This window comes from Passer domesticus, chromosome 22, assembly GCF_036417665.1.
Source record: "Passer domesticus isolate bPasDom1 chromosome 22, bPasDom1.hap1, whole genome shotgun sequence".
Lineage (NCBI taxonomy): Eukaryota > Metazoa > Chordata > Aves > Passeriformes > Passeridae > Passer > Passer domesticus.
The window spans coordinates 1,821,073-1,847,758 of NC_087495.1; the positions used below are offsets into that span (position 1 = coordinate 1,821,073).

General features: G+C 53.9%; 1 protein-coding gene and 1 long non-coding RNA gene across 4 annotated transcripts; one reads left to right on the plus strand and one right to left on the minus strand.

Annotated features, from left to right (window-relative positions):
• Nucleotides 1-5,972: 5,972 nt before the first annotated feature.
• On the minus strand, nt 5,973-10,290 carry LOC135285019 (uncharacterized). The gene is made up of 3 exons (XR_010350047.1): nt 10,005-10,290; nt 8,325-8,434; nt 5,973-8,186 (listed from the first exon to the last, which is right to left on the minus strand). It is a non-coding gene; the product is annotated as an uncharacterized LOC135285019 (long non-coding RNA).
• RCC2 (regulator of chromosome condensation 2) lies at nt 8,069-26,474 on the plus strand. Of its 3 annotated transcripts, none has more exons than XM_064396923.1 (14): nt 8,069-8,201; nt 8,370-8,444; nt 10,110-10,420; nt 12,802-12,895; nt 15,146-15,289; nt 16,485-16,616; nt 17,656-17,744; nt 18,613-18,727; nt 19,864-20,030; nt 21,496-21,676; nt 22,941-23,046; nt 23,136-23,208; nt 23,797-23,874; nt 26,232-26,474. In XM_064396923.1, exons 3-14 carry the CDS (start codon nt 10,112-10,114, stop codon nt 26,334-26,336), a joined length of 1,593 nt encoding a protein of 530 aa, XP_064252993.1. In that variant the 5' UTR covers nt 8,069-8,201; nt 8,370-8,444; nt 10,110-10,111; the 3' UTR covers nt 26,337-26,474. The 3 variants fall into 3 exon arrangements, with proteins under 3 accessions (XP_064252993.1, XP_064252994.1, XP_064252995.1); XM_064396924.1 differs by lacking the exon at nt 26,232-26,474 and adding an exon at nt 25,726-25,824; XM_064396925.1 differs by lacking the exons at nt 23,797-23,874; nt 26,232-26,474 and adding an exon at nt 23,559-23,615.
• Nucleotides 26,475-26,686: the final 212 nt, after the last annotated feature.

Sequence of the window (26,686 nt, forward strand, 5' to 3'; positions counted from 1 at the left end):
GCGGGAGGAGAGCCCAGCCGGGATTGGGGATGGGGAATTCATGGGAAGTGATCCGAGCCGGGATTCGGGATGGGGAATTCATGGGGAGTGATCCGAGCCGGGATTGGGGATGGGGAATTCATGGGGAGTGATCCGAGCCGGGATTGGGGATGGGGAATTCATGGGGAGTGATCCGAGCCGGGATTGGGGATGGGGAATTCATGGGAAGTGATCCGAGCCGGGATTTGGGATGGGGAATTCACCAGAAAGTGATCCGAGCCGGGATTGGGGATGGGGAATTCATGGGGAGTGATCAAGCTGGGATTCGGGATGGGGATCCACTGGGAAAAGTGATCCGAGCTGGGATTTGGGATGGGGAATTCATGGGAAGTGATCCGAGCTGGGATTCGGGATGGGGAATTCATGGGAATTGTCCAGCCTGGGATTTTGGGATGAAAAATTCATCAGGAATTGTCCAGCTGGGATTGGAGGATGAGGAATTCACAGGAATTATCCAGCTGGGATTTCTGGATAGGGAATTCACTGGGAATTATCCAACCTGGGATTTCTGGGTGTGGGAATTCACCGGGAATTGTCCAGCTGGGATTTTGGGCTGAGGAATTCACAGGGAATATCCAGCTGGGATTTCTGGATGTGGGATCCTCCCGAGAGCAGCTCCGTGACCAGGGCGGGGCAGAACCAGGAAATGATCCCAAAAAAACCCTGGGAGTGACTTTTCCAGGGGTTTTCCAGGCAGGTCAGGGGGGTTTGATAGCTCCTGGCTTGGGAAAAAATTCCCAAAAAGTTCAGCAAGGTGGGTTGGATCAGCCTGGAAAAATTGGGGATGGAGAGCTTGGAATGGGGTCAGGCCACAGGGGTCGGATCCGGCCAGTGCATCCTGGATCCAGGGAAAACTGGGAATGTGCAGGCCAGGATGGGGTCACAGGGGTCAGATCCTGGATCCAGGGAAAACTGGGAATTCTCAGACCGGGATGGGGTCACAGGGGTCAGATCCTGGATCCAGGGAAAACTGGGAATTCTCAGACTGGGACGGGGTCACAGGGGTTGGGTCCAGCCTGTGGATCCTGGATCCAGGGAAAATCCTGGATGCGGTCAGGATGAGGTCGTTCACAGGGAAATAAATAAATTAAAATATAAAATAAAAATATAAAAATATAAAATATAAAAATAAATCAAAATAATAAAACCGGGGAAATGCGGGATGTGGAGCCCGGGATGGGCTCAGCCCCCATGGACACGGCTGTGGAAATCTGGGAATGCTGAGGCTGGGGTGGGATCACGGGGTGGATCCACCCATGGATCCTGGATCCAGGGAATGCTGGGAATGGGATCCCATCGGGAATCAGTCCCCAGGGGCTGGATCCCACCAGTGGATCCTGGAATTCCCCAGGACGTTGGGATGTGGAATTTTCCAGGATGTTGGGAAAATGGAATTCCTGGGATTTTGGGAATGGAGAATTGCCTGAGATGTTGGGAATGTGGAACTCTTGGGGATGTTGGGAATGGGATCCAAGGGCTGGGATCCTGCAATTCCCTGGGATGTTGGGAATGTGGAATTCCTGGGATTTTGGGAATGGAGAATTGCCCGGGATGTTGGAAACGTGGAACTCCCCAGGATGCTGGGAATGGGGTCCCAGGGATGGGATCCGGAGTTCCCCAGGATTTTGGGAATGTGGAACTCCCGGGATGTTGGGATGTGGAATTTTCCAGGATTTTGGGAATGAGGGATTCCCAGGATTTTGGGAATGTGGAACTCCTGGGCTGCTGGGAACAGGGCCCCAGGGCTGGGATCCTGTAATTCCCCGGGACATTGGGATGTGGAATTCTCCGGGATGTTGGGAATGGGGTCCCAGGGCTGGGATCCCGTAATTCCCCAGGACATTGGGATGTGGAATTCTCCGGGATGTTGGGAATGGGGTCCCAGGGATGAGATCCTGTAATTCCCCAGGACATTGGGATGTGGAATTCTCCGGGATGTTGGGAATGGGGTCCCAGGATGAGATCCTGTAATTCCCCGGGACATTGGGATGTGGAATTCTCTGGGATGTTGGGAATGGGCCCCCAGGGCTGGGATCCCATAATTCCCCGGGACATTGGGATGTGGAACTCCCGGGATTTTGGGTTCCCATCCCCGCCCAGCCCTCCCGCTCCCCCTGGGAGCCAACCCATGCAGATGTATGCAGATGTATGCAGATGTATGCAGATGTATGCAGATGAGGGGCGGGACTCACCCGGGCCGGGCCGGGCCGGGCTCGGTGCCCCCGGCTCGTCCTGGGCTGCGGGATCGCTGCTGGAGCCCAGCTCCGCACTGGCACCTTCGCGCTTACGGGTGTATCCGTATTTATTTTTATTTTTGATAGTCCTGTATATGCTTACCGTTATATTTACATTCATATTTGTATTTTGTTTATGCTTCTATTTGTATTTTGAATTTTTAATGTTTATTTTTATGTTTATAATTTTTATTTTCTGTTTTATATTCCTAGTCATACTGTTATATTTATAATTTATATTTGTATTTATGTCTATATTTATGTTTGTATTCGTGTTTAAATTCAAATTTAGCATTTTATTTTGATTTTTATATTTATATTCACATGTATGTGTCTATATTGATGTTTATATTTATGTTTTATATTTTATATTCCTATTTATACTTACGGTTATATTTACATTTGTACTTTATTCGTGTTTAAATTCAAATTCATCTTTGTAGCTTGATTTTTGTATATACTTACACATATAAGATTATATTTATCTTTTATTTTTATCCTATCTACATTTACTTTTACATTTGTATTTGTGTTTATATTCAAATTTGTCTTTGTATTTTTATTTTTAATTTAAACATATTCATATCACATTCATATTTCTACTTCTTTTAAAATTTATGTTTGCAACTTTGCATTTACCTTAAAGATTATACTTATTGTTTGTGTTTATATTTGTATTTCTATTTTTTGTCATATTTCTGGTTTATATTTCTATTTATACTTTCTTATTTATATTCAGACTTGTATTTTGTTTATATTTATGTTTACCTTTGTATTTATGTTCCTGTTTAAATTCATATTCACATTTCTATTTTTATTTCTTTTAAAATTGATGTTTATAGCTTTACATTTGTTTTAAATTTTCTATTTCTGTATTCCTATATATTTCAATATTCAAATTTCCTCATTTAAATACATATTTCAATCAATCCTTCCAATCCACCCAGAACTTTCCATTGCCCATTTATTAACGCTAATCGTGGTCATTAATTACCCGTGTTAATGAGGCACGGAAGGGTCTCCATTCCCAGGAATAGCGGGATTTTCCCGGGATTCCCGGCACGGAGGCTGCCCCCTGCTGGGTCCCTTTCCCAGGAATATCCCGGTTTTTCCAGGGGGTTTGGGATTATTCTCAAGTTAAATACCGGGATTTTCACAGAAATCCATGGAATTGTGGCATCATTCCCATCCTTCCCGAGGAATATCCCAACTTTTCCTGAGGGTTTTGGGAGTGTTTATTAAGTAAAATCAGGATTTGGGCAGAAATCCATGGAATTCTGGGGTTTTAACAGCATCTTTCCCATCTTTCCCATGGAATATCCCAATTTTTCCAAGGGTTTTGGGAGTGTTTGTGAATTGAGCACCTGGATTTTCACAGAAATCCATGGAATTGTGGGGCTGGCACTGCTCCAGGGATGCCCTTTCCTGCCACCATCCCTGGAAAGTTTCAGAGCCGCTTTCCCAAGGAATATCCCAACTTTTCCCAAGGATTTGGGGAATATTTATTAACTAAACACTGGATTTGGGTAGAAATCCATGGAATTGTGGGCCTTTTAATTGCATCATTCCCACCTTTCCCAAAGAATATCCCAACTTTTCCAGAGGAAAGGGGACACTGAACACCTGGAATTCGGCCCTGGAGCCCCCCTTTCCTCCATCATTCCCTGGAAATCTCCGGAGCCTTTCCCAAGGGGTTTCTTTTTGGAATGGCTCCCATGGAGTGCCCGGGATCTGCTCCCGGCCTGGGGAAATCTGGGATGGATCCCTGGGATCCATGGAGGCAGAGAGGGGGAGGGCTGGGCCTGATCCCTGATCCCACTGTTCTGGCTCCAAATCCCTCAGCACAGCTCAGAAGTTGAGTGCATCCGGAATTCCAGCTCAGCCCGCGCTCCTTCCAAAGAAATTCCCAGCAAATTCCCAGCAAAACCCTACAAATTCCCAGCAAAACCCTACAAATTCCCAACCAATTCAGGGCCAGTTTCCAACCAGGCCTTGGACCTGCCCGATCCCAAACTAAATCCCCGGGAAAATCCCATTTGTGTCACCTGGAGTCTCCACAGTTCCTGGAAAACCTCTGGAGCTGCGGCCTGGCTGGGAAGGGCCTGGGGTGGATCCCATCCCTGAATCCCACAGATCCCATCCCTGAACCCCACAGATCCCACAGATCCCATCCCTGAATCCCATAGACCCCACAGATCCCATCCCTGAATCCCATCCCTGGGAAGGGTTTCCAGGGTTCTGCCAGGTGAGACCACACAAATCTCCCTTTCCCAGAGATCCCAATGCCATGGATACCCCAAATCTCCTTTTCCCAAAGATCCCAATCCCCACGGATATCCCATCCAGGGATACAACTCCTCTTTTCCAAAGATCCTGATCCCATGGATCTCCTGCTATCCCACCCTGGGAAGTTCTGGGGTAATCCTGGATGAGACCATACAAATCCCCCAGAGATCCCAATCCCTACGGATTCCCCATCCAGGGACACAAATCCCCTTTCCCAGAGATCCCAATGCCATGGATATCCCAATGCCATGGATATCCCAAATCCCTGAATCCCAGAGACCCCAATCCCATGGATAACCCAAATCCCCCTTTCCCAGAGATCCCAATGCCATGGATGTCCCCAATCCCCTTTCCCAGAGATCCCAGTCCCACGGATGTCCCAAATCCCCCTTTCCCAGAGATCCCAGTCCCACGGGTGTCCCGATCCCACCCGGGCAGCTCCGGGGTTATCCCGGGTCAGCCGTTCCCGTTCCCGCTCCCTCGGAACTGCAGCTTTTCCAGTTTTTCCGTCTCCCGGTAGAACCGGTTCCAGCCGGCCTGTCCCAGCCTGCCCCACATTCCCGGCTCCCTATAAATCCCAGCCGGGCCTTTTGGGGGAAAATCCCCTTTTTAGGGATCCCGTTCCCATGGAAAGGCTGGAAAATCCCTGAACGGGCCCCGCTTCCCTCGGAGTGCTCCCGGGATAATTCCGTGAGTAAGGAATTCACCGGGGGGGCTGAACCTATTCCCTTCCTTCCAAGGCTTTTTGGGGGATTTTTTGGGGCAATTCCACAGGCTCGGGGCCCATCCCAACATTGCAACAAATTGAGGAATATTCCAAATTTATCCCAGTGAAATATCCCAAATATATCCCAAATTTTCCAAATTTAATCCCAATTACCCCAAATGTAATCCCATATTTATCCAGTGAAATATCCCGAATTTATGCCAAATATCCCAAATTTACCCTAGGAAATATTCCAAATTTATCCCGGAGAAATATCTATCTGAAATTTTCCAAATTTAATCCCAAATTTATCCCAGTGAAATATCCCAAATTTTCCAAATTTAATTCAATTTATCCCAAATTTATCCCAGCACAATATTCCAAATTTATCCCAGCAAAATATGCCAAATTTATCCCAAATATCCCCAATTTATCCTAGAGAAATAACTATCCCAAATGTATCTCAATTATCCCAAATTTAATCCCAATTATGCCAAATTTAATCTCAAATTTATCCCAGTGAAATATCCCAAATTTATCCCAAATATCTCAAATTTATCCCAGTGAAATATTCCAAACTTATCCCAGTGAAATATCCCAAATTTTTCCCAAATAGTCCAAATTTATCCCAAATTCCCAAGGCATCACAAATTCCCATCCTTGCTATCAAGGAAATGTTCTCCTGGTTATAAAAAAAAAAACCCACCTGGAATAAAGAGAATATTTCAATTTATTTCCTGGAAAAATCCACTTTTTAAGGTGTACATTTCTGTTTGGAGTGAGAAAAACCTTTGGAATAACGGCAATAAATTGATTTCTTGGGGAATATTTGCAATATGTGCTTTTGTTTTGGGGGGAAATATCCTTGGTTAGATGTGATTTATTTTTTGGGAGTAAAAATCCTTGGAATAAGTGAATTTAATTTTGGGGGGAAAATCCCTTTGAAATATGTGCATTTACTTTTTGGGGTAAAATCCATTTGTAATAAGTGAATTTAATTTTGGGGGGAAAATCCATTGGAATAAGTGAGTTTAATTTTATTTTTTTTTGAGGGGGTAATCCATTGGAATAACTGGATTTAATTCTGGAGAGGAAAAAATCCTTGGCTAAATATACATTTATTTTTTGGTGGGAAACCCTACGGAATCCCTGCATTTATGACTTTTTAGGAACAAACCCTTTGGAATCTGTACGTTTATTATTTTTTGGAAACAACCCTATGGAATCCGTGCATTTATTATTTTTGGGGGGGAACAAACCCTTTGGAATCTGTACTTTTTTTTTTTGGGAACAAACCCTTTGGAATCCGTGCATATATGATTTTTTTGGGGAACAAACCCCATGGAATCCCTGCATTTATTATTTATGATTTTTTTGGGTAGAAACCCTATGGAATCTGTGCATTTACTATTTATTATTTTTTTGGGGAACAAACCCTTTGGAATCCATGCATTTATTATTCTTTGGGAACAAACCCTATGGAATCTGTACATTTATTTTTTGGGGGGAACAAACCCTTTGGAATCTGTGGATTTATTATTTATGATTTTTTGGGGAACAAACCCCACGGAATCAGTGCATTTATTATTATTTTTTTAACTAACCCCACGAAATACTTACATTTATTATTTCTTGGGAACAAACCCCACGGAATACTTACATTTATTATTTCTTGGGAACGAACCCCATAGAACCTGTGCACTTATGATTTTTGGGAGCACACCCCATGGAATCTGTACATTTATTTTTTGGGGGGAACAAACCCTTTGTAGTCAGTGCATTTATTATTTTTTGGGAACAAACCCCACGGAATACTTACATTTATTATTTCTTGGGAACAAACCCCACGGAATACTTACATTTATTATTTTTTGGGAACAAACCTCACGGAATACTTACATTTATTATTTTTTGGGAACAAACCTCACGGAATACTTACATTTATTATTTTTGGGGAACAAACCCCACGGAATACTTACATTTATTATTTTTTGGGAACAAACCCCACGGAATACTTACATTTATTATTTTTTGGGAACAAACCCCACGGAACACTTACATTTATTATTTTTTGGGAACAAACCTCACGGAATACTGACATTTATTATTTTTTGGGGACAAACCTCACGGAATACTTACATTTATTATTTCTTGGGAACGAACCCCACAGAATCTGTGCACTTATGATTTTTGGGAGCATAACCCATGGAATCCGTGCATTTATTTTTAGGGGGGAACAAACCCTTTGGAGTCAGTGCATTTATTATTTTTGGGGAACAAACCCCACGGAATACTTACACTTATTATTTTTTGGGAACAAACCCCACGGAATCTCTACCTTTTTTTTGGGGGGGAACAAACCCCACGGAATACTTACATTTATTATTTCTTGGGAACGAACCCCACGGAATACTTACATTTATTATTTTTTGGGAACAAACCCCATGGAATACTTACATTTATTATTTTTTGGGAACAAACCTCACGGAATATTGACATTTATTATTTCTTGGGAACGAACCCCACGGAATACTTACACTCATAATTTCCTAGGAACGAACCCCATAGAATCCGTTCACTTTGGATTTTTTGGGAGCACACCCCATGGAATCCATGCATTACCCCCCTACCACCAACACCCTACACCCACTTTTCCTCTAGGAAAAAAAATAAAAATCCCATTTCCCCCCTCCCTAAACCCCAAAGCCCCGGATCCCCGTCCCAAAGCCGCACGGGATGCGGAGGGCGGGGAGGCTCCGGGCTGCGGGGCTGGCCCGGAGTCTTCCAGCCCTAAAGATGGAGCTGCTCGGCTCGGGGCCGCTCCCTCGCGGCCGCGCGGGATCCGGCCTCCTCTCCCTTTCCCCTTTTCCTGCCCATCCATGTGGTTCTGTTTTGTATTGTCCCGCTCGCCCGCACTCCGGCTTCCAGGGGATTCGGTGGGTGGGATTTGAGGAGGAAAAAGAGAAAAGAGAAAAAAGGGGGAGAAGGGAAAAAAAAAATCAACCAACCCGAGGAGGAGGGGAAAAAAAAAAGCGAGAAAAAAAATCCCCCAAAATTACCTTTTTTTTTTCTTTTTTTTTTTTTTTTTTCTTTTCCTGCAACAGGAACCGCCACCAAAAATAGTGCAAAGGCCCCGCGCCGCCGCTTTCTTTATGCTGCACCTCTCGCCCTAAAATCAGGTTTGGAATTGGGGGCTCAAAAAGTGGGATTGGGGGGAGGGGGAGTGGGATTTGGGGAGGGACGGGGGGGGCGGAAAAATGGTTTAAAAAAAAAAAAAGGCAAAAAAAAAAAAGGCGGATCCACGTGGTGCGAGGGGGGCAGACAGAGATCCCATTGTTCCAGGGAAATCTGGGAATGGGAACGCGGGGGGGCGGGGGGATGGACACGGGGGAGACCCCCGGGGGGGCCCTGCTCCCTCCCCAGGCCACAAAATCGCCCCCACCCCAAAATCCAGCGGCAGCGCCCCGAGAGCGCCGGGCTTTGGGGTTTTGGGGGTTCCGGGCGGCTTGAGGTGGGGATAAAGGAGGGGGACCCCGAATTGCCCCCGGTGCTCCCCTTGCCCCGCGATCCCCTTTGTCTCCGGGCCCTTTTCCTGCCCCGGATCCCCTTTGGGAACCCCCGGCACCCCGAAAGCCTCGGGATCCTCCTGTGCACCCCCAAATCTCCCCGCGACCCCCGTGTGTCCCCATTTAAACCCCCTTTTCCAGCCCCCCTTTTCTCGACCCCTTTTCCTGCTCCCCCTCTTCCTGACCCCATTTCCAGCCCCCTCCTCTCCCCCCAGCCCGGGGGTCCCCTCTCTCCCCCTCTCCCCCCATGTCCCCCCAATCCCCCCTGTGTGCCCTCGCCCCATGTCCCCCAACCCCCCCGTTTTCCCTTTCCCGTGTCCCCAAATCCCATTTGTCCCATCCCATGTCCCCCAGATCCCGTACTTTTCCCCATCCAGTGTCCCCCAAATCTCCTAGCTGGGGTTCACCCGTGTCCCCATGTCCCCCTAAATCCCCCATGTCCCCCCAAAGCCCTCATGTCCCCTCACTGGGGTCACCCTTGTCCCATGACCCCATGTCCCCCCAAACCCCTCATGTCCCCTCACTGGGGGTCACCTATGTCCCCCACATCCCCCCAGTTTCCCCACACTGGGGGTCTCCCCATGTGCCCCTCTCTGTCCCCACCCAGGGTCCCCCATATCGCCCCCACAGGGAGTCCCCCATTTTTCTGCCATGTCCCTGCTCTGTCCCCCTCACTGGGGGTCCCACCGCTTATCCCCCCATGGCCACCACTGGGTCCCCTTTTCCCCTCATCCCGTATCCCCCTTTTCCCCTCCAGCTGGGGTCCCTTCTGTGCCCACACCGTGTCCCCCTGTCCCACATCACCCCTTGTCCCCCTGCATCCCCTCCATGTCCTGCTCACAGGGTTCTCCCCTTTCTGCCTCCATCCTGTCTCCCCTCATATCCTGCTCATCTCCCCTCATCCCATGTCCCCCATCTTCCCTCACCTCACGTCCCCCAGATCCCTCTTCTCCCCTCAACCCTTGTCCTCTCGTGTCCCCCATGTCCCCTCACCCCGTGTCCCCTCTCATCCCCCTCCTCGCTCCCCCCACAGCAGCTCCTTCTCTGTCCCCATTTCCCCTCACTTTGTCCCTTATCCCCCACATCCCCCATTTCCCTCTGTCCCCATCTGCCCTCACTGTCCCCCCTCACCCCACATCCCCCACTTCCCCCTCTGTCCCCATTTCCCCTCACTGTGTGTCCCGGTGTGTGTGTGTCTGTCTGGGGGTGTCTGTCTGTGTGTCGGTGTCTGTCTGTCTGTGTGTCGCTGCCGGTGCGGCGGCTGACGCGGCCCCGCAGCCATGCCCCGCAGGAAGGCGGCGGGGCCGCCCTGGGACGCTGCGGGCCCGGGCCCTCAGGGCGGCGGGCGGCGGCGGCCGGGCCCTCAGGGCGGCGGGCGGCGGCGGCCCCGGCCCAGCGGCGGCAGCAGCGGCGGCAGCAGCGAGGAGGAGGCGCCCCGGGAGCGGCGGCCGCGGGACGGCAGCCCCGGGGCCCGCAGGCCCGGCAGGCCCGGCGGGGCGGCGGCAGCGGCGGCGGCGGGGCCCGGAGGCCCCGGGGCCCGCGGGCAGAGCGTGGTGATCTGCGAGCCCGAGCACAGCAAGGAGCGCATCGTGAGCTCGGGGAGGAGGGCGGCGGCACCCCTGGGACCCTGGTGTATCCCCTGTGCCCCATTGTGCCCCATGAGACACCCCCACTGTGCCCCATGAGACACCCCCACTGTGCCCCCATTGTGCCCCATGAGACACCCCCACTGTGCCCCATGAGACACCCCCACTGTGCCCCCATTGTGCCCCATGAGACACCCCCACTGTGCCCCATGAGACACCCCCACTGCGCCCCTTGGACCTACTGTGTCCCTATTGTGACCCACGCCAACTGTGCCCCATGAGACACCCCCACTGTGCCCCTATTGTGCCCCATGAGACACCCCCACTGTGCCCCTACTGTGCTCTATTACACACCCCCACTGTACCCCTTGGACCTACTGTGCCCCATCAGACACCCCCACTGTGCCTCTAGTGTCCCCCATTACACACCCCTACTGTGCCCCATGAGACACCCGCACTGTGCGCCTACTGTGCCCCATTACACACCCCAGTGTCCCCACTGTGTCCTCGTTACACACCCCCACTGTAGCCCCTTGTACCTACTCTTCCAGCCCTAATACACCCCAAACCCCACTGCACCCCCTGCCCCCCATCCCGCCCCAAATTCCAGCCCATTGCACCCCAAACCCCACTGCACCCCCTGCCCCCCATCCTGCCCCACTGCAGCCCTTCCAGCACCCCGTCATTGCCCCATGTCCCTGCTGTCCCCAGTGTCCCACACAGCCCCAATGTCCCCCAAATCCCCCACAATGCCATGTCCCCTGTGTACCCCACAGCCCCAAATCCCCCACAATGCCATGTCCCCTGTGTACCCCACAGCCCCAAATCCCCCACAATGCCATGTCCCCTGTGTACCCCACAGCCCCAAATCCCCCACAATGCCATGTCCCCTGTGTACCCCACATCCCCAAATCCCCCACAATGCCATGTCCCCTGTGTACCCCACATCCCCAATGTCCCCCATGTCCTCCCTATCCCCGCTGCTCCTCCTGTCCCCACATCCCTGTCCCAGATGACCCCAAGGTCCCTCACATTCCGCACATCTTCCCCCCCTTCCTGATGTCCCCGATGTCCCACGTCCCTCCCATCCCCAATGTCCCCAATGTCCTGTGTCCCATCCCCAGTGTCCCCAATGTCCCCAATGTCCTGTGTCCCATCCCCAGTGTCCCCAATGTCCCATGTCCCTCCCATCCCGTGTCCCATCCCCAATGTCCCCGATGTCCTGTGTCCCATCCCCAGTGTCCCCAATGTCCCATGTCCCTCCCATCCCGTGTCCCATCCCCAATGTCCCCGATGTCCTGTGTCCCATCCCCAGTGTCCCCAATGTCCCATGTCCCTCCCATCCCGTGTCCCATCCCCAATGTCCCCGATGTCCTGTGTCCCTCAAATCCCCAGTGTCCCACGATGTCCCCATGTTCCCCACATCCCTGATGATCTCCACAGCCCTGATGCCCCCAGGTCCCCGCATCCCTGATGTCCCCAATGTCCCCCAAAATGTCCCCAGTATCCCCCATGTCCCCCACATCCCTGATGTCCCACAGTCCCCTGTGTCCCCAATATCCCACAATGTCCCCAGTATCCCCCTCACCCCCAAAGTCCTCCATGTCCTACCATGTCCCTGTGTCCCCCCATGTCCTTGATGTCCCCCATGTCCCTGAGTCCCCCCCCTGTCCCCAATGTCCCTGATGCCCCCCTTGTCCCTCATGTCCCCAAGTCCCCCCATGTCCCTGAGTCCCCATCTCCCCAATGTCTCCATGTCCCCCCATGTCCTTGATATCCCCACGTCCCCGAGTCCCCCCTTGTCCCTGATGTCCCCGATGTCCTGCCATGTCCCTGAGTCCCCCCATGTCCCTGATGTCCCCGTGTCCCTGAGTCCCCCCTTGTCCCTGATGTTCCCGTGTCCCTGATGTCCCCATGTCCCTGATGTCCCCATGTCCCTGAGTCCCCCCTTGTCCCTGATGTTCCCGTGTCCCTGATGTCCCCATGTCCCTGATGTCCCCGTGTCCCTGAGTCCCCCCTTGTCCCTGATGTCCCCATGTCCCTGATGTCCCCATGTCCCTGAGTCCCCCCTTGTCCCTGATGTTCCCGTGTCCCTGATGTCCCCATGTCCCTGATGTCCCCGTGTCCCTGATGTCCCCGTGTCCCTGAGTCCCCCCATGTCCCTGATGTCCCCGTGTCCCTGAGTCCCCCCTTGTCCCTGATGTTCCCGTGTCCCTGATGTCCCCATGTCCCTGATGTCCCCGTGTCCCTGATGTCCCCGTGTCCCTGAGTCCCCCCTTGTCCCTGATGTTCCCGTGTCCCTGATGTCCCCATGTCCCTGATGTCCCTATGTCCTCCCTTGTCCCTGATGTCCCCATGTCCCTGATGTCCCCGTGTCCCCCCAGAAGCTCGAGGGCTCCAAGAGCCGGGGGCAGCTCCTGATCTTCGGTGCCACCAACTGGGACCTGATCGGCCGCAAGGAGGTGCCCAAGCAGCAGGGTAGGGCTGCTAATTAGCTGGTTAATTAGTCATTAATGAGCGGTGTGGGGCAGGGTAGGGCTGGCTCATTAACTGGTTAATTAGTCATTAATGAACCATGTGGGGCAGGGTAGGGCTGCTTAATTACCTGCTGTTAATTAGTAATTAATGCTTTGGGGCAGGGTAGGGGCTCATTAATGGCTCATTAATTAGTTAGTATTAATTAGTAATCAGTGAATGGTTTGGGGCAGGGTAGGGGCTTATTAATGGCTGTGATTAATTGGTATTGATTTGAGGTTAATTAGTAATTAATTAAGGTTTTGGGATAGGGTAGAGGTCCCTAATAGCTGATTAATTAATTGGTATTAATTAGTAATCAATGAAGGGTTTGGGGCAGGATAGGGGCTCACTAATGTCTATTAATTAATTTGTATTAATTATTAATTAATTAATATTTTGGGACAGGATTGCAGCTTGTTAATGGCTGTGATTAATTGGTATTAATTAGTAATCAATGAAGGTTTTGGGGCAAGGTAAGGCCTCATTAAGGGGTGATTATTGCTATTAATTATGTATTGGGGCAGAGCAGGGCCCTCATTAGTGGCCGTGTGATTAATTGGTGTTAATTTGTAATTAATTACCTGGAGTGGCATCTCGTACTCTGGCCAGAATTTGGGGTGCACTGATTATTTTTATCTATTTCTAATTAATTATTTTCATTAATTACTGGGGGAGGAGCCACAGTTGCACCCCTTAATTTGGGCAGGTTTGAGGGGCCCCAGGTCTGCTTCAAACCCAAATTAAGCTTCATTTTTAGTTCATTAATTATCTCCTTTTTAGGGGATATATTTAATTAATATTAAAAATTAGTATTTACATTAATTAATGCTTAAAATTAACAAGCTAGAGGAGGAGTTACAGTTTTAGGTTTTAATTTGGGCCAGAATTTGGGGGCGCCAGCTCTGCTGCGGAGCCTCTGCTTCTTAGGGATGCATGGAAAGTTCATTAATGCGCCTGCTCTCAGCGGCACTGCTTCATTAATTAATAACTCGTTAATTGGGGCAGCAGCCAGGGCTGGACACGCTCACTGGGGCAGGTTTGGGGTGCCCCAGCCCTGCTGTGCCCCTCCCCTGGTTGTGGGTCCCCATTTCCCAAATCCGCCCTCAGCCCCTGCCCCACGGAATCCCGGATCATTTTCCTGGATTGTTTTCCTGGATTTTCCTGGATTGTTTTCCCAGTATTCCCAGATTTCCCAGGTGATTTTCCAGGATCATTTTCCTGGTTGATTTTCCTAGATTTTCCTGGATTATTTTCCCAAAATTTCGTGGATTTTCCTAGATGATTTTCCTGTATATTTTACTGAATTTTTCTGTATTTTCCCGGATTATTTTCCCGGTATTCCCAGATGATTTTCCTGGCTGATTTTCCCAGATTTTTCCAGATTATTTTCCTGGATTTTCCTCGATAATTTTCCCGTATAATTTTCCTGATTTTTTCTGGATTTTCCTGGATTATTTTCCCGGTATTCCCAGATGATTTTCCTGGCTGATTTTCCCAGATTTTTCTTGATTATTTTCCTGGATTTTCCTCAATAATTTCCCCAGATTTTCCCGTATCATTTTCCTGAATTTTTCTGGGTTTTCTCAGATGATTTTCCTGGTATTCCCAGATGATTTTCCTGGCTGATTTTCCCAAAGTTTTCCAGATTATTTTCCTGGATTTTCCTCGATAATTTTCCCAGATTTTCCCATGTCATTTTCCTGAATTTTTCTGGATTTTCCCAGATTATTTGCCTGGTATTCCCAGATGATTTTCCTGGCTGATTTTCCCACATCTTTCCAGATTATTTGCCTGGATTTTTCTCTATAATTTTCCCAGATTTTCCCGTATCATTTTCCTGAATTTTTCTGGATTTTCCCGGATTATTTTCCCGGTATTCCCAGATGATTTTCCTGGCTGATTTTCCCACATCTTTCCAGATTATTTTCCTGGATTTTCCTTGATAATTTTCCCAGATTTTCCCGTATCATTTTCCTGAATTTTTCTGGATTTTCCCGGATTATTTTCCCGGTATTCCCAGATGATTTTCCTGGCTGGTTTTTTCAGATTATTTTCCTGGGTTTTCCGAGATGATTTTTTGGATGATTTTCCTGGATGATCTCCCGTACTCTTTTCCCGGATTGTTCTTTTCCCGGCTGCTTTTCCCAGCCCGTTCCGTTCCCAGCCGCGTTTCCCGGTGCTGACCCCGCGCTCGTTCCCGGTGTTTTCCAGCGGCGTACCGGAACCTGGGCCAGAACCTGTGGGGGCCTCACCGCTACGGGAGCCTGGGGGGGCTGCGCGTGCGCTCGGTGGTGTCGGGGCCCTGCGCTGCCCACAGCCTGCTGATCACGGCCGAGGGCAAGCTCTGGAGCTGGGGTGAGCGGGGTCCATCCCGGGAACCAGCTGGGAGAGCGGGATCCATCCTGGGAACCCCCCTGGGAGAGCGGGATCCATCCTGGGAACCCCCCTGGGAGAGCGGGATCCATCCTGGGAACCCCCCTGGGAGAGCGGGATCCATCCCGGGAACCCCCCTGGGAGAGCGGGATCCATCCCGGGGATCCATCCCGGGAACCAGCTGGGAGAGCAGGATCCATCCCGGGAACCAGCTGGGAGAGCGGGATCCATCCTGGGAACCCCCCTGGGAGAGCGGGATCCATCCTGGGAACCAGCTGGGAGAGCGGGATCCATCCCGGGAACCAGCTGGGAGAGCGGGATCCATCCCGGGAACCCCGTTGGGAGAGCGGGATCCATCCCGGGAACCCCCCTGGGAGAGCGGGATCCATCCCGGGAACCAGCTGGGAGAGCGGGATCCATCCCGGGAACCCCCCTGGGAGAGCGGGATCCATCCCGGGAACCCCCCTGGGAGAGCGGGATCCATCCCGGGAACCAGCTGGGAGAGCGGGATCCATCCCGGGAACCCCCCTGGGAGAGCGGGATCCATCCCGGGAACCCCCCCGGGAGAGCGGGATCCATTCCAGGAACCCCCCCTGGGATAATGGGGTCAGCTGGGGAACCCCTGTGGGATAGTAGGATCCATCCCGGGAACCCAGCTTGGAGAGCGGGATCCATCCCAGTAACATCCCCAGGAGAGTGGGATCCATCCCAGGAACTGGGCTGGGATAATGGGATCCATCCTGGGAACCCCCCTGGGAGAGCAGGATCCATCCCAGGAACTGGGCTGGGATAGTGGGATCCATCCAGGAAACCAAACTGGGAGAGTGGGATCCATCCCAGGAACTCCCCCTGGGATAATGGCGTCAGCCAAATGTTTCCCGAGATCCACCTGGGAGCCAAACTGGGATAATGGGATCCATCCTGGGAACCCCTGTAGGATAGTGGGTTCCTTCCCAGGAACTCCCCCTGAGAGAGTGGGGTCATTGGGAAGCCCTGGGATTCTGGGATCAGATGGAACCCCTGGGATAACGGGATCAGAGGGAGCTCCTGGGATAACAGGATCAACAGCAACCCCTGGGATAGTGGGATCAGAGGAAACCCCTGGGATTCCGGAAACCGCAGGGATTCTGGGATCGGCAGTGAGCCCCTGTGACTCCGGGGTTTTTGGGATCCGCAGGGCGGAACGAGAAGGGGCAGCTGGGCCACGGCGACACGAAGCGCGTGGAGGCGCCGCGGCCGATCGAGGCCCTGGGCAGCGAGGCCATCGTGGCGGCCGCCTGCGGCAGGAACCACACCCTGGCCCTGACCGGTGCGGAGAGACGGGACACGGGATGGGCACCGGGACACGGGATGGGCACCGGGACACGGGATGGATACCGGGACATGGGATGGATACCGGGACATGGGATGGGCACCGAGACACAGGATGGACACCGGGACACGGGATGGACACCGGGACACGGGATGGGCACCGAGACACGGGATGATCCTGGGACACGGGATGGACACCGGGACACAGGATGGACACCGGGACACGGGATGGACACCGGGACACGGGATGGACACCGGGACACGGGATGGACACCGGGACACGGGATGGATACCGGGACACGGGATGGACACCGGGACACGGGGCGGATCCCAGGACACGGGATGATAGCGGGACACGGGGCGGAGAGACGGGACACGGGGCTGAATCCCAGGACACGGGGCTGAATCCCAGGACACGGGGCTGAATCCCAGGACACGGGGCTGAATCCCAGGACACGGGGCTGATCCTGGGACACGGGGCCAATCCTGGGACACGGGGCCAATCCTGGGACACGGGGCTGGATACCGGGAAACGGGGCTGATCCTGGGAAATGGGACTGATCCCGGGACACATCAGATCCTGGCACATGGCGCTGATCTCAGGAAATGGCCCCGGATCCCAGGACACGGGGCTGGTCCTGGGAAATGGCCCTGGATCCTGGGAAATGGCTTTGGACCCCGGGACATGGGGCTGGATCCCAGGAAACTGCACTGAGTCCTGGGAAATGGCCTGATCCTGGGAAATGACTTGATCCTTCAAAACAGCCCCATCCCAGGAAACTGCCCTGATCCCGGGAAAGCTGCACCAAATCCACCCCTTTCACCCCCAAAATCCCAGCAAAACTGCCCCAAATCGACCCCTTTTGCCCCCAAATCCACCCTTTTTCCTTCAAAATCCACCCCCTTTTCCCCCAAATCTGCCCCCTTTGCCCCCGAATTCTGGGAGAACGGTCCCAAAACCCCCGTTTTCCCCCCAAAATCCCCGTTTTCCCCCCAAAATCCCCGTTTTCCCCCCAAAATTCCCACTTTCCCCGCAGAGAGCGGCTCGGTGTTCGCCTTTGGGGAGAACAAGCTGGGCCAGCTGGGGCTGGGGAACCAGACGGACGCCGTGCCCAGCCCCACCCAGGTACGGAGCCCAAACCCCAAACTGGGGGGAAATCTGGGGATTTGGGGGCTTCCAGTGACAAATTCCCTAAAAACCCCTCGGGGCGCACAATTCCCTCTCAGCCGGGAGCTGTTCCCAGCTCTGGTGGGGAGAGGAAAAGCAGGATTTGGAAGTGGAATTTTTGAGGATTTTAGGGATTTTCTGATGGAAGTTCCTTTTTTTTCCCCTGTTTCCCACATTTTTTTTATTCTGTTTTTCCTGCAGGTCAGGGATTTCCCATGGAAAATTCCCTTTTTTTCTCTTTTCTTAAATTTTTTCAATCCTAATTTTTTTGCTTTTCCCACAGATCACAGATTCCCATAGAAATTCCCCATTTTTCCCTTTTCCTGTGCTTTTTGATCTGGTTTTTCCTGCTTTTCCTGTGTTTTTTTCAATCCTGTTTTTCCTGCTTTTCCCACAGATCAGGGATTTCCCATGGAAATTCCCCTCTTTTCCCCTTTCCCACATTTCTCCAATGCTATTTTTCCTGCTTTTCCTGTGTTTTCCTGATCCCTTTTACCTGCTCTTCCCATGTCCTTGGTCCCATTTTTCCTGCCGATCAGGGATTTCTCATGGAAATTCCCCATTTTTCCCACTTTTTCTGATCCCATTTTTCTGGCCTTTCCTGCATTTCTGATCCCCATTTTTCCCAGTTTTTCTGATCCCATTTTTCTGGATTTTCCCAAATTTCTGATCCCCATTTTCCAGGTTTTTCTGATCCCATTTTTCTGGCTTTTCCTGTGTCTTTGGTCCCCATTTCCCCCCTTCTCCTGATCCCATTTTCCTGGTTTTTCTGATCCCCTTTTCCCTTTTTCCCGGATTTCCTGACCCCATTCCTGGTTTTTCCCAGATCCTGTACAATGGGCAGCCGATCTCCAAGCTGGGCTGCGGGGCCGAGTTCAGCATGGTCATGGACTGCAAGGGCAACCTGTACTCCTTCGGGTGCCCCGAGTACGGCCAGCTGGGTACGGGATTTGGGATCACCCATGGGAATGGGATTTGGGATCACCCCATGGGAACCTGTACTCCTTTGGGTGCCCCGAGTATGGCCAGCTGGGTACGGGATTTGGGACCTATGGGATCACCCATGGGAATGGGATTTGGGATCACCCCACGGGAATGGGATCACCCTGTGGGAACCTGTATTCCTTTGGGTGCTCCAAGTATGGCCAGCTGGGTGCGGGATTAGGGATCAACCCATGGGAATGGGACCACCCCATGGGATCACCCCATGGGAACCTGTATTCCTTTGGGTGTCACGAGTACAGCCAGCTGGGTATGGGGTTTGGGATCATCCCATGGGATATGGGCTGCTTTGGGATCAGCCTGTGGGATGGGGGCAGTTTGGGATGATCCTGTGGGGTGGGGGAAGTTCGGGATCACCCTGTGGGATGGGGCAGTTCCAGATGATCCCATGGATCGGGGCAGTTCTGATGACCCCACAGGAGCAGGGTGGTTCAGGATGACCCTGCAGGACGGGGGGGTTCAGGATGACCCTATGGGATGGGGGCAATTCAGGATGATCCCATGGGACAGGGGCAGTTCAGGATCATGCTGGGGGGTCAGGGTAGTTCAGGTTGATCCCATGGGATTGGGGCAGTTCAGGATGATCCCATGGGACAGGGGCAGTTCGAGATCACGCTGGGGGGTCGGGGCAGTTCAGGATCACCCCACAGGATCGGGGCGGTTCAGGATGATCCCATGGGACAGGGGCAGTTTGGGATCACCCCACAGGATCGGGGCAGTTCAGGATGATCCCAGGGGACAGGAGCAGTTTGGGATCACCCCACAGGATCGGGGCAGTTCAGGATGATCCCACGGGATTGGGGCAGTTCGGGATCACGCTGGGGGGTCGGGGTAGTTCAGGATCACCCCACAGGATGGGGCAGTTCAGGATGATCCCATGGGATTGGGGCAGTTCAGGATTATCCCATGGGACTGGGGCAGTTCGGGATCATGCTGGGGGGTCGGGGCAGTTCAGGATGATCCCATGGGACAGGGGCAGTTCAGGATGATCCCACGGGACAGGGGCAGTTCAGGATGGCCCCACAGGACGGGGCGGTTCGGGCTGACCCCGCAGGATGCCCCGTTCCCGTTGCAGGCCACAATTCCGACGGGAAGTTCATCGCGCGGGCGCAGCGCATCGAGTACGACTGCGAGCTGCTGCCGCGGCGCGTGGCGCTCTTCGTGGAGCGCACCAAGGACGGGCAGGTGCTGCCCGTGCCCAACGTCGTGGTCAGGGACGTGGCCTGCGGGGCCAACCACACGGTACGGGGCACGGGAATACGGGAATATGGGATTGGGAATATGGGAACGGGTCAGGGACAGGGCCTGCGGGGCCAACCACACGGTACGGGGCACGGGAATACGGGAATATGGGATCGGGATAACGGGAACGGGTCAGGGACAGGGCCTGCGGGGCCAACCACACGGTATGGGACATGGGAATATGGGAATATGGGATCGGGATAACAGGAACGGGTCAGGGACGGGGCCTGCGGGGCCAACCACATGGTACGGGGCACGGGAATACGGGATAATGGGATTGGGAATATGGGAACGGGTCAGGGATGGGGCCTGCGGGGCCAACCACATGGTACGGGGCACAGGAATACGGGATAATGGGATTGGGAATATGGGAACGGGTCAGGGATGGGGCCTGCAGGGCCAACCACATGGTATGGAACACGGGAATATGAGGTAATGGGATCGGGATAATGGGAATGGGTCAGGGATGGGCCTGTGGGGCCAGCCACATGGTACAGGACACGGGAATATGGGATCAGAATAATGGGAATGAGTCAGGGATGGGCCTATGGGGCCAGCCACATGGTACGGGACACGGGAATATGGGATTGGGATAATGGGAATGGGTCAGGGACGTGGCCTGCGGGGCCAACCACATGGTATGGAACACAGGAATATGAGATAATGGGATTGGGAATATGGGAATGGGTCAGGGATGGGCCTGGGGGGCCAACCACACAGTACAAGACACGGGAATGTGGGATCAGGAATGGGAATGGGTGCAGGAATGGGAGAGTGGGTAATGGGAATGAGAGCAGGAATGGGAATGGGAGAAGGGGAATAGACGGGAACCGGAGACACCAGCTCTCAGCCTCTGCTCCCCCCATCCCTGCCGGGGCTGCATTCCCAGAAGTGCATCTTTTCCTGGGGTTTGGGATTTGGGGTCTCTGAGGCTGTTTTCCCCCATCCCAGCTGGTGCTGGATTCCCAGAAGTGCAGCTTCTGCTAGGGATATGGGGTTTGGGATCTGGGATCTCTGAGGCCCTGCTCCCTCTCTCCCAGCTGGTGCTGGATTCCCAGAAGCGCGTGTTCTCCTGGGATTTGGGATCTGGGATTTGGGATCTCTGAGGCTGTTTTCCCATCCCAGCTGGTGCTGGATTCCCAGAAGCGCGTGTTCTCCTGGGATTTGGGATCTGGGATTTGGGATCTCTGAGGTTGTTTCCCCATCCCAGCTGGTGCTGGATTCCCAGAAGCGCGTGTTCTCCTGGGATTTGGGATTTGGGATCTGGGATCTCTGAGGCTGTTTTCCCATCCCAGCTGGTGCTGGATTCCCAGAAGCGCGTGTTCTCCTGGGATTTGGGATTTGGGATCTGGGATCTCTGAGGCTGTTTCCCCATCCCAGCTGGTGCTGGATTCCCAGAAGCGCGTGTTCTCCTGGGATTTGGGGTTTGGGATCTGGGATCTCTGAGGCTGTTTTCCCATCCCAGCTGGTGCTGGATTCCCAGAAGCGCGTGTTCTCCTGGGGCTTTGGGGGCTACGGGCGCCTGGGCCACGCGGAGCAGAAGGACGAGATGGTTCCCAGGCTGGTGAAGCTCTTCGACTTCCCGGGACGCGGCGCCGCCCAGATCTACGCGGGATACACCTGCTCCTTCGCCGTCAGCGAGACAGGTGGGCACGGGATTCGGGAATGCCGGGGGGATGGCAGCGGGACAGGTGGGAATGCAGGTCTGGGATTTGGGAATGCTGGGGGGGATGGCAGCGGGCCAGGTGGGAATGCAGGTCTGGGATTTGGGAATGTGGGAATGCAGGTCTGGGATTTGGGAATGCTGGGAGTGTCACAGAGGGATGGCAGCAGGACAGGTGGGAATGCAGGTCTGGGATTCGGGAATGCCGGGGGGATGACAGCAGGACAGGTGGGAATGCAGGGTCTGGGATTCAGGAATGTGGGAATGCAGGATCTGGGATTTGGGAATGCTGGGGGAGATGGCAGCAGGACAGGTGGGAATGCAGGATCCCGGCATTTTGGAGTGCCAGGGGAGCCTTCAGCGAGACAGGTGGGAACCTGGGATTCAGGATTTGGGAATGCTGGGGGAGATGGCAGCAGGACAGGTGGGAATTCGGGATCTGGGATTTGGGAATGCTGGGGGACAGCTGTCAGTGGGAGAGGTGGGATTCCCAGGATCCCAGGATTTGGGAATGCTGGGCAGGCTGTGGGATTCCCAGGATCTTGAGGTCTGGGAATGCTGGGGGAGCTCTGGCCTGACAGGTGGGATTTGGGAATGCTGCAGGAGAGCCGAGACAGGGGGGAATCTTGGGATCCCGGGATCTGGGAATTCTCAGGGAGCCGTGGCCTGACAGCTGGGATCCCAAGGATCCCGGGATTTGGGAAATCTGGGGGAAGCTGTTACCCAACAGGTGGGATTCCCTGCATTGGGAATCCCGGGGAATCTGTGCCCTGACAGTTGGAATTCCCAGGATTTGGGAATTCTGGGATCCATGCCCTGACAGGTGGGATTCCCAGGATGAGGAATTCTGGGATCCATGCCCTGACAGGTGGGATTCCCATGGATCTGGGATTTGGGAATTCTGGGATCCATGTCCTGACAGGTGGGATTCCTGGGATTTGGGAATTCTGGGATCCATGCCCTAACAGGTGGGATTCCCAGGATGAGGAATTCTGGGATCCATGCCCTGACAGGTGGGATTCCCAGGATGAGGAATTCTGGGATCCATGCCCTGACAGGTGGGATTCCCAGGATGAGGAATTCTGGGATCCATGCCCTGACAGGTGGGATTCCCAGGATGGGGAATTCCAGGTTTCGTGCCCTGACAGGTGGGATTCCTGGGATCCCTGACAGGTGGGATTCCCAGGATTTGGGAATTCCGGGATTTGGGAATTCCGGGATCCAGGCCCTGACAGGCTCCCTTGCAGGTGGATTGTTCTTCTGGGGCGCCACCAACACCTCCCGGGAGTCCACCATGTACCCCAAGGCCGTGCAGGACCTGTGCGGGTGGAAGATCCGCAGCCTGGCCTGCGGGTGAGTGAGTGCAGCCCCGGGAATTCCCACCCCATCCCGGGATTTGGGGTGCTGGGACACTCGGGGATCAGGGATTGCCTCCCTTGCAGGAAGAGCTCCGTCATCGTGGCGGCCGACGAGAGCACCATCAGCTGGGGGCCCTCGCCCACCTTCGGGGAGCTGGTACTGAGCAACACCCCAAATAAACCCCAAATAGCATCCCAAAAACCCCAAATAGCATCCCAAAAACCCCAAATGACACCCCAAATAAAACCCCAAATGACACCCCAAATAAAACACCAAATAGCATCCCAAAAACCCCAAATGCCCCAAACAAAACTCCAAATGCCCCAAACTGACACCCCAAAATCCTCATCAGCTGGGGGCTCTTGCCCACCTTTGGGGAGCTGCTACTGAATAAAATCCCAAATAGCATCCCAAAAACCCCAAATGACACCCCAAATCCCCCAAACCCCGGGGCCCGGCCCCTCTGGCCTCACTGAGCATTCCCTGTCCATGGGATGTTCCCACAGGGATATGGGGACCACAAACCCAAATCCCCCAAACCCCACTGAGCATTCCCTGTCCATGGGATGTTCCCACAGGGATATGGGGACCACAGACCCAAATCCCCCAAACCCCACTGAGCGTTCCCTGTCCATGGGGTGTTCCCACAGGGATATGGGGACCACAGACCCAAATCCCCCAAAGGGACACCCCAAATCCCCCAAACCCCACTGAGCGTTCCCTGTCCATGGGATGTTCCCACAGGGATATGGGGACCACAAACCCAAATCGTCCACGGCGGCGCAGGAGGTGAAAACCCTGGATGGGATCTACACCGAGCAGGTGAGGGGGGCCCCACAGGGCTTGGGGTGGGGATGCACAGGGGGGCTCATCCCTGTGGGGTGAGGGAGGACCTACGGGGAATCATTTGGGGTGGCTGAGGCTGTGTGAGCTCATGACACCTGTGGGGTGAGGGAGGGGATCATTTGGGGTGGCCAAGGCTGTTCCCAGGCCATCACACCTGTGGGGTGGTGGAGAGGGGCACCTGCATTTCCCTTAAATAATTTGGGGTGGCTGAGGCCGTGCCCAGCCCATCACACCTGTGGGGTGATGCAGGGGGAACACCAGGGGCCCTTCCCTAAAATGAACAGGGTGGGAGGCCCTGTGGTGGATATGGGGCCACCCCATGGGATAAATAGGGACACTGAGGCCATACACAGCTCACCACAGCTGCAGGGTGAGGGAGGGGCACCTGGATCCCCAAAAATAAAAGGGGGGCTGAGGCCCCCACAACTCATGGCACCCATGGGGTGATGGAGAGAGGATCCAGGGTGCCATTCCCTAAAATAATTTGGGGTGGCTGAGGCTGTGCAGAGCTCGTGACACCTGTGGGGTGAGGGAGGAGCACCTGGATCCCCCTAAAATGAATGGGGACACTGAGGCTGTGCAGAGCTCACCCCTGTGGGGCAGTAGGGGCAGGGCACCAGGGGCTATGCCCTGAAATAATTTGGGGTGTCTGAGGCTGTGCCCTGCTCATCAGACCCCTGGGGTGAGGGAGGGGCACAGGGGGCTGCTCCCAAAATAAACGGGGGGGCTCAGGCCTTGTGCAACTCATCACACCTGTGGGGTGAGGGAGGGGGCACCTATGGCCCTACCCTAAAATAATTTGGGGTGGCTGAGACTTCACACAGCTCGTCACAGCCCTGGGCTGAGGGAGGGGGGACCCTCCCCTTAGGCAAACCCGGGGGCTGAGGCCGTGCCCAGCTCGTGACACCCGTGGGGTGATGGAGAGGGGTCACGTGGGGCCATTCCCTAAAGTAAACAGGGAAACTGAGGCCATTCCCTAAAATAAACAGGGAAACTGAGGCTGTGCCCAACTCATCGCATCCATGGGGTCATGGCGAGGGCGCCTGGAGCTGTTCCCTAAAATAAACAGGGAAACTGAGGCCGTGCCCAGCTCGTGACACCCATGGGGCCCCTCCCCTAAAATAAACAGGGCAGCTGAGGCTGTACACAGCTCATCACACCTGTGGGGTGATGGAGGGAGGGCACCAGGGGCTGCTCCCTAAAATAAACGGGGAAACTGAGGCTGTGCACAGCTCATCACATCCATGGGGTCATGGAGAGGGCACATGGAGCTGTTCCCTACAACAAACAGGGAAACTGAGGCCAGACACGGCCCAGGACACCCATGGGTGATGTGCATGAATCTCCCTTTAAATACACCCAGGGGCTGAGGCCACACACAACTCATGACACTGGGATCCATTCCCAAAAATAAACAGGGACACTGGGGCCGTGCCCAGCCCATGACACTGGGATCCATTCCCTAAAATAAACAGGGACACTGAGGCTGTGCCAGCCCGTGACACTGGGATCCATTCCCAAAAATAAACAGGGACACTGAGGCTGTGCCCAGCCCGTGACACCCATGGGTGATGTGGGAGGACAAATCCCAGGGCTGAGGCCGTGCCCAGCTCGTGACACCCGTGGGTGCCCTGCAGGGGGTGCAGGGCCCTTCCCTAAACTCCCTTGGGATGCTCCAGCCCAGCCTGGATCCCAGCAGGTGGGAGGATCCCCAGGAGGGATCCCGAGGAAGGCTCCAGATCCCCTCAGCTCCCCATTCCCTTTTCCATGGGCATTCCCACTCCCAGCTGACCCATTCCTGTTCCAGCTGACCCATTCCCATTCCAGGTGGCCATGGGCTATTCCCACTCCCAACTGACCCATTCCCGTTCCCATTCCAGGTGGCCACGGGCTGTTCCCACTCCCAACTGACCCATTCCCGTTCCCATTCCAGGTGGCCACGGGCTGTTCCCACTCCCAGCTGACCCGTTCCCATTCCCATTCCAGGTGGCCATGGGCTATTCCCACTCCCAGCTGACCCATTCCCGTTCCCATTCCAGGTGGCCACAGGCTGTTCCCACTCCCAGCTGACCCGTTCCCATTCCAGGTGGCCACGGGCTGTTCCCACTCCCAGCTGACCCGTTCCCATTCCAGGTGGCCACGGGCTATTCCCACTCCCAGCTGACCCGTTCCCATTCCCATTCCAGGTGGCCACGGGCTGTTCCCACTCCCAGCTGACCCGTTCCCATTCCAGGTGGCCACGGGCTGTTCCCACTCCCAGCTGACCCGTTCCCATTCCAGGTGGCCACGGGCTGTTCCCACTCCCAGCTGACCCGTTCCCATTCCCATTCCAGGTGGCCATGGGCTATTCCCACTCCCTGGTGATCGCCCGGGACGAGTCGGAGGCGGAGCAGGAGAAGCTGCGGAAGCTGCCGGAGTACAACCCCCGCACCCTCTGAGGGGCCCCGATCCCGATCCCGCTTCTCCATCCCGGCCGCCGTGCTCCCTCCCCCTTCCCGCACTCCCAGCCCTCGGGGGGGTCATTCCCACCCCCATTCCCGGCTTCTGGAATTCCCGACCACAGCCGGGCCTTCCGGCACGTCCCGCCCCGGGTTTTGTAGGGTCTGCCCTTGAGTTATTTTTTATTTTATTTGTATTTTTCAGCAGCTTTTTTTTACTGTTTCCCATTTTTCCAGCCCTGAATCTCCACAGCTGCCGGCTCGGGATCACTTTGGGGATCTGATCCCAGCTTGGGATCCCTTTAGGGATCTGGGATCCCTAAAGAGCAGCTGCCAATGCCTGGTTTTCC

What these genes read in the sequence shown, in the direction of transcription:
- RCC2 (XM_064396923.1), top strand. Translation starts at nt 10,112, where the DNA reads ATGCCCCGCAGGAAGGCGGCGGGGCCGCCCTGGGACGCTGCGGGCCCG. An exon ending in CCGTGCCCAGCCCCACCCAG is followed by an intron (nt 17,745 to 18,612) that starts GTACGGAGCCCA and finishes GGTTTTTCCCAG; the next exon opens with ATCCTGTACAATGGGCAGCC. An exon ending in CGCCCACCTTCGGGGAGCTG is followed by an intron (nt 23,209 to 23,796) that starts GTACTGAGCAAC and finishes ATGTTCCCACAG; the next exon opens with GGATATGGGGACCACAAACC.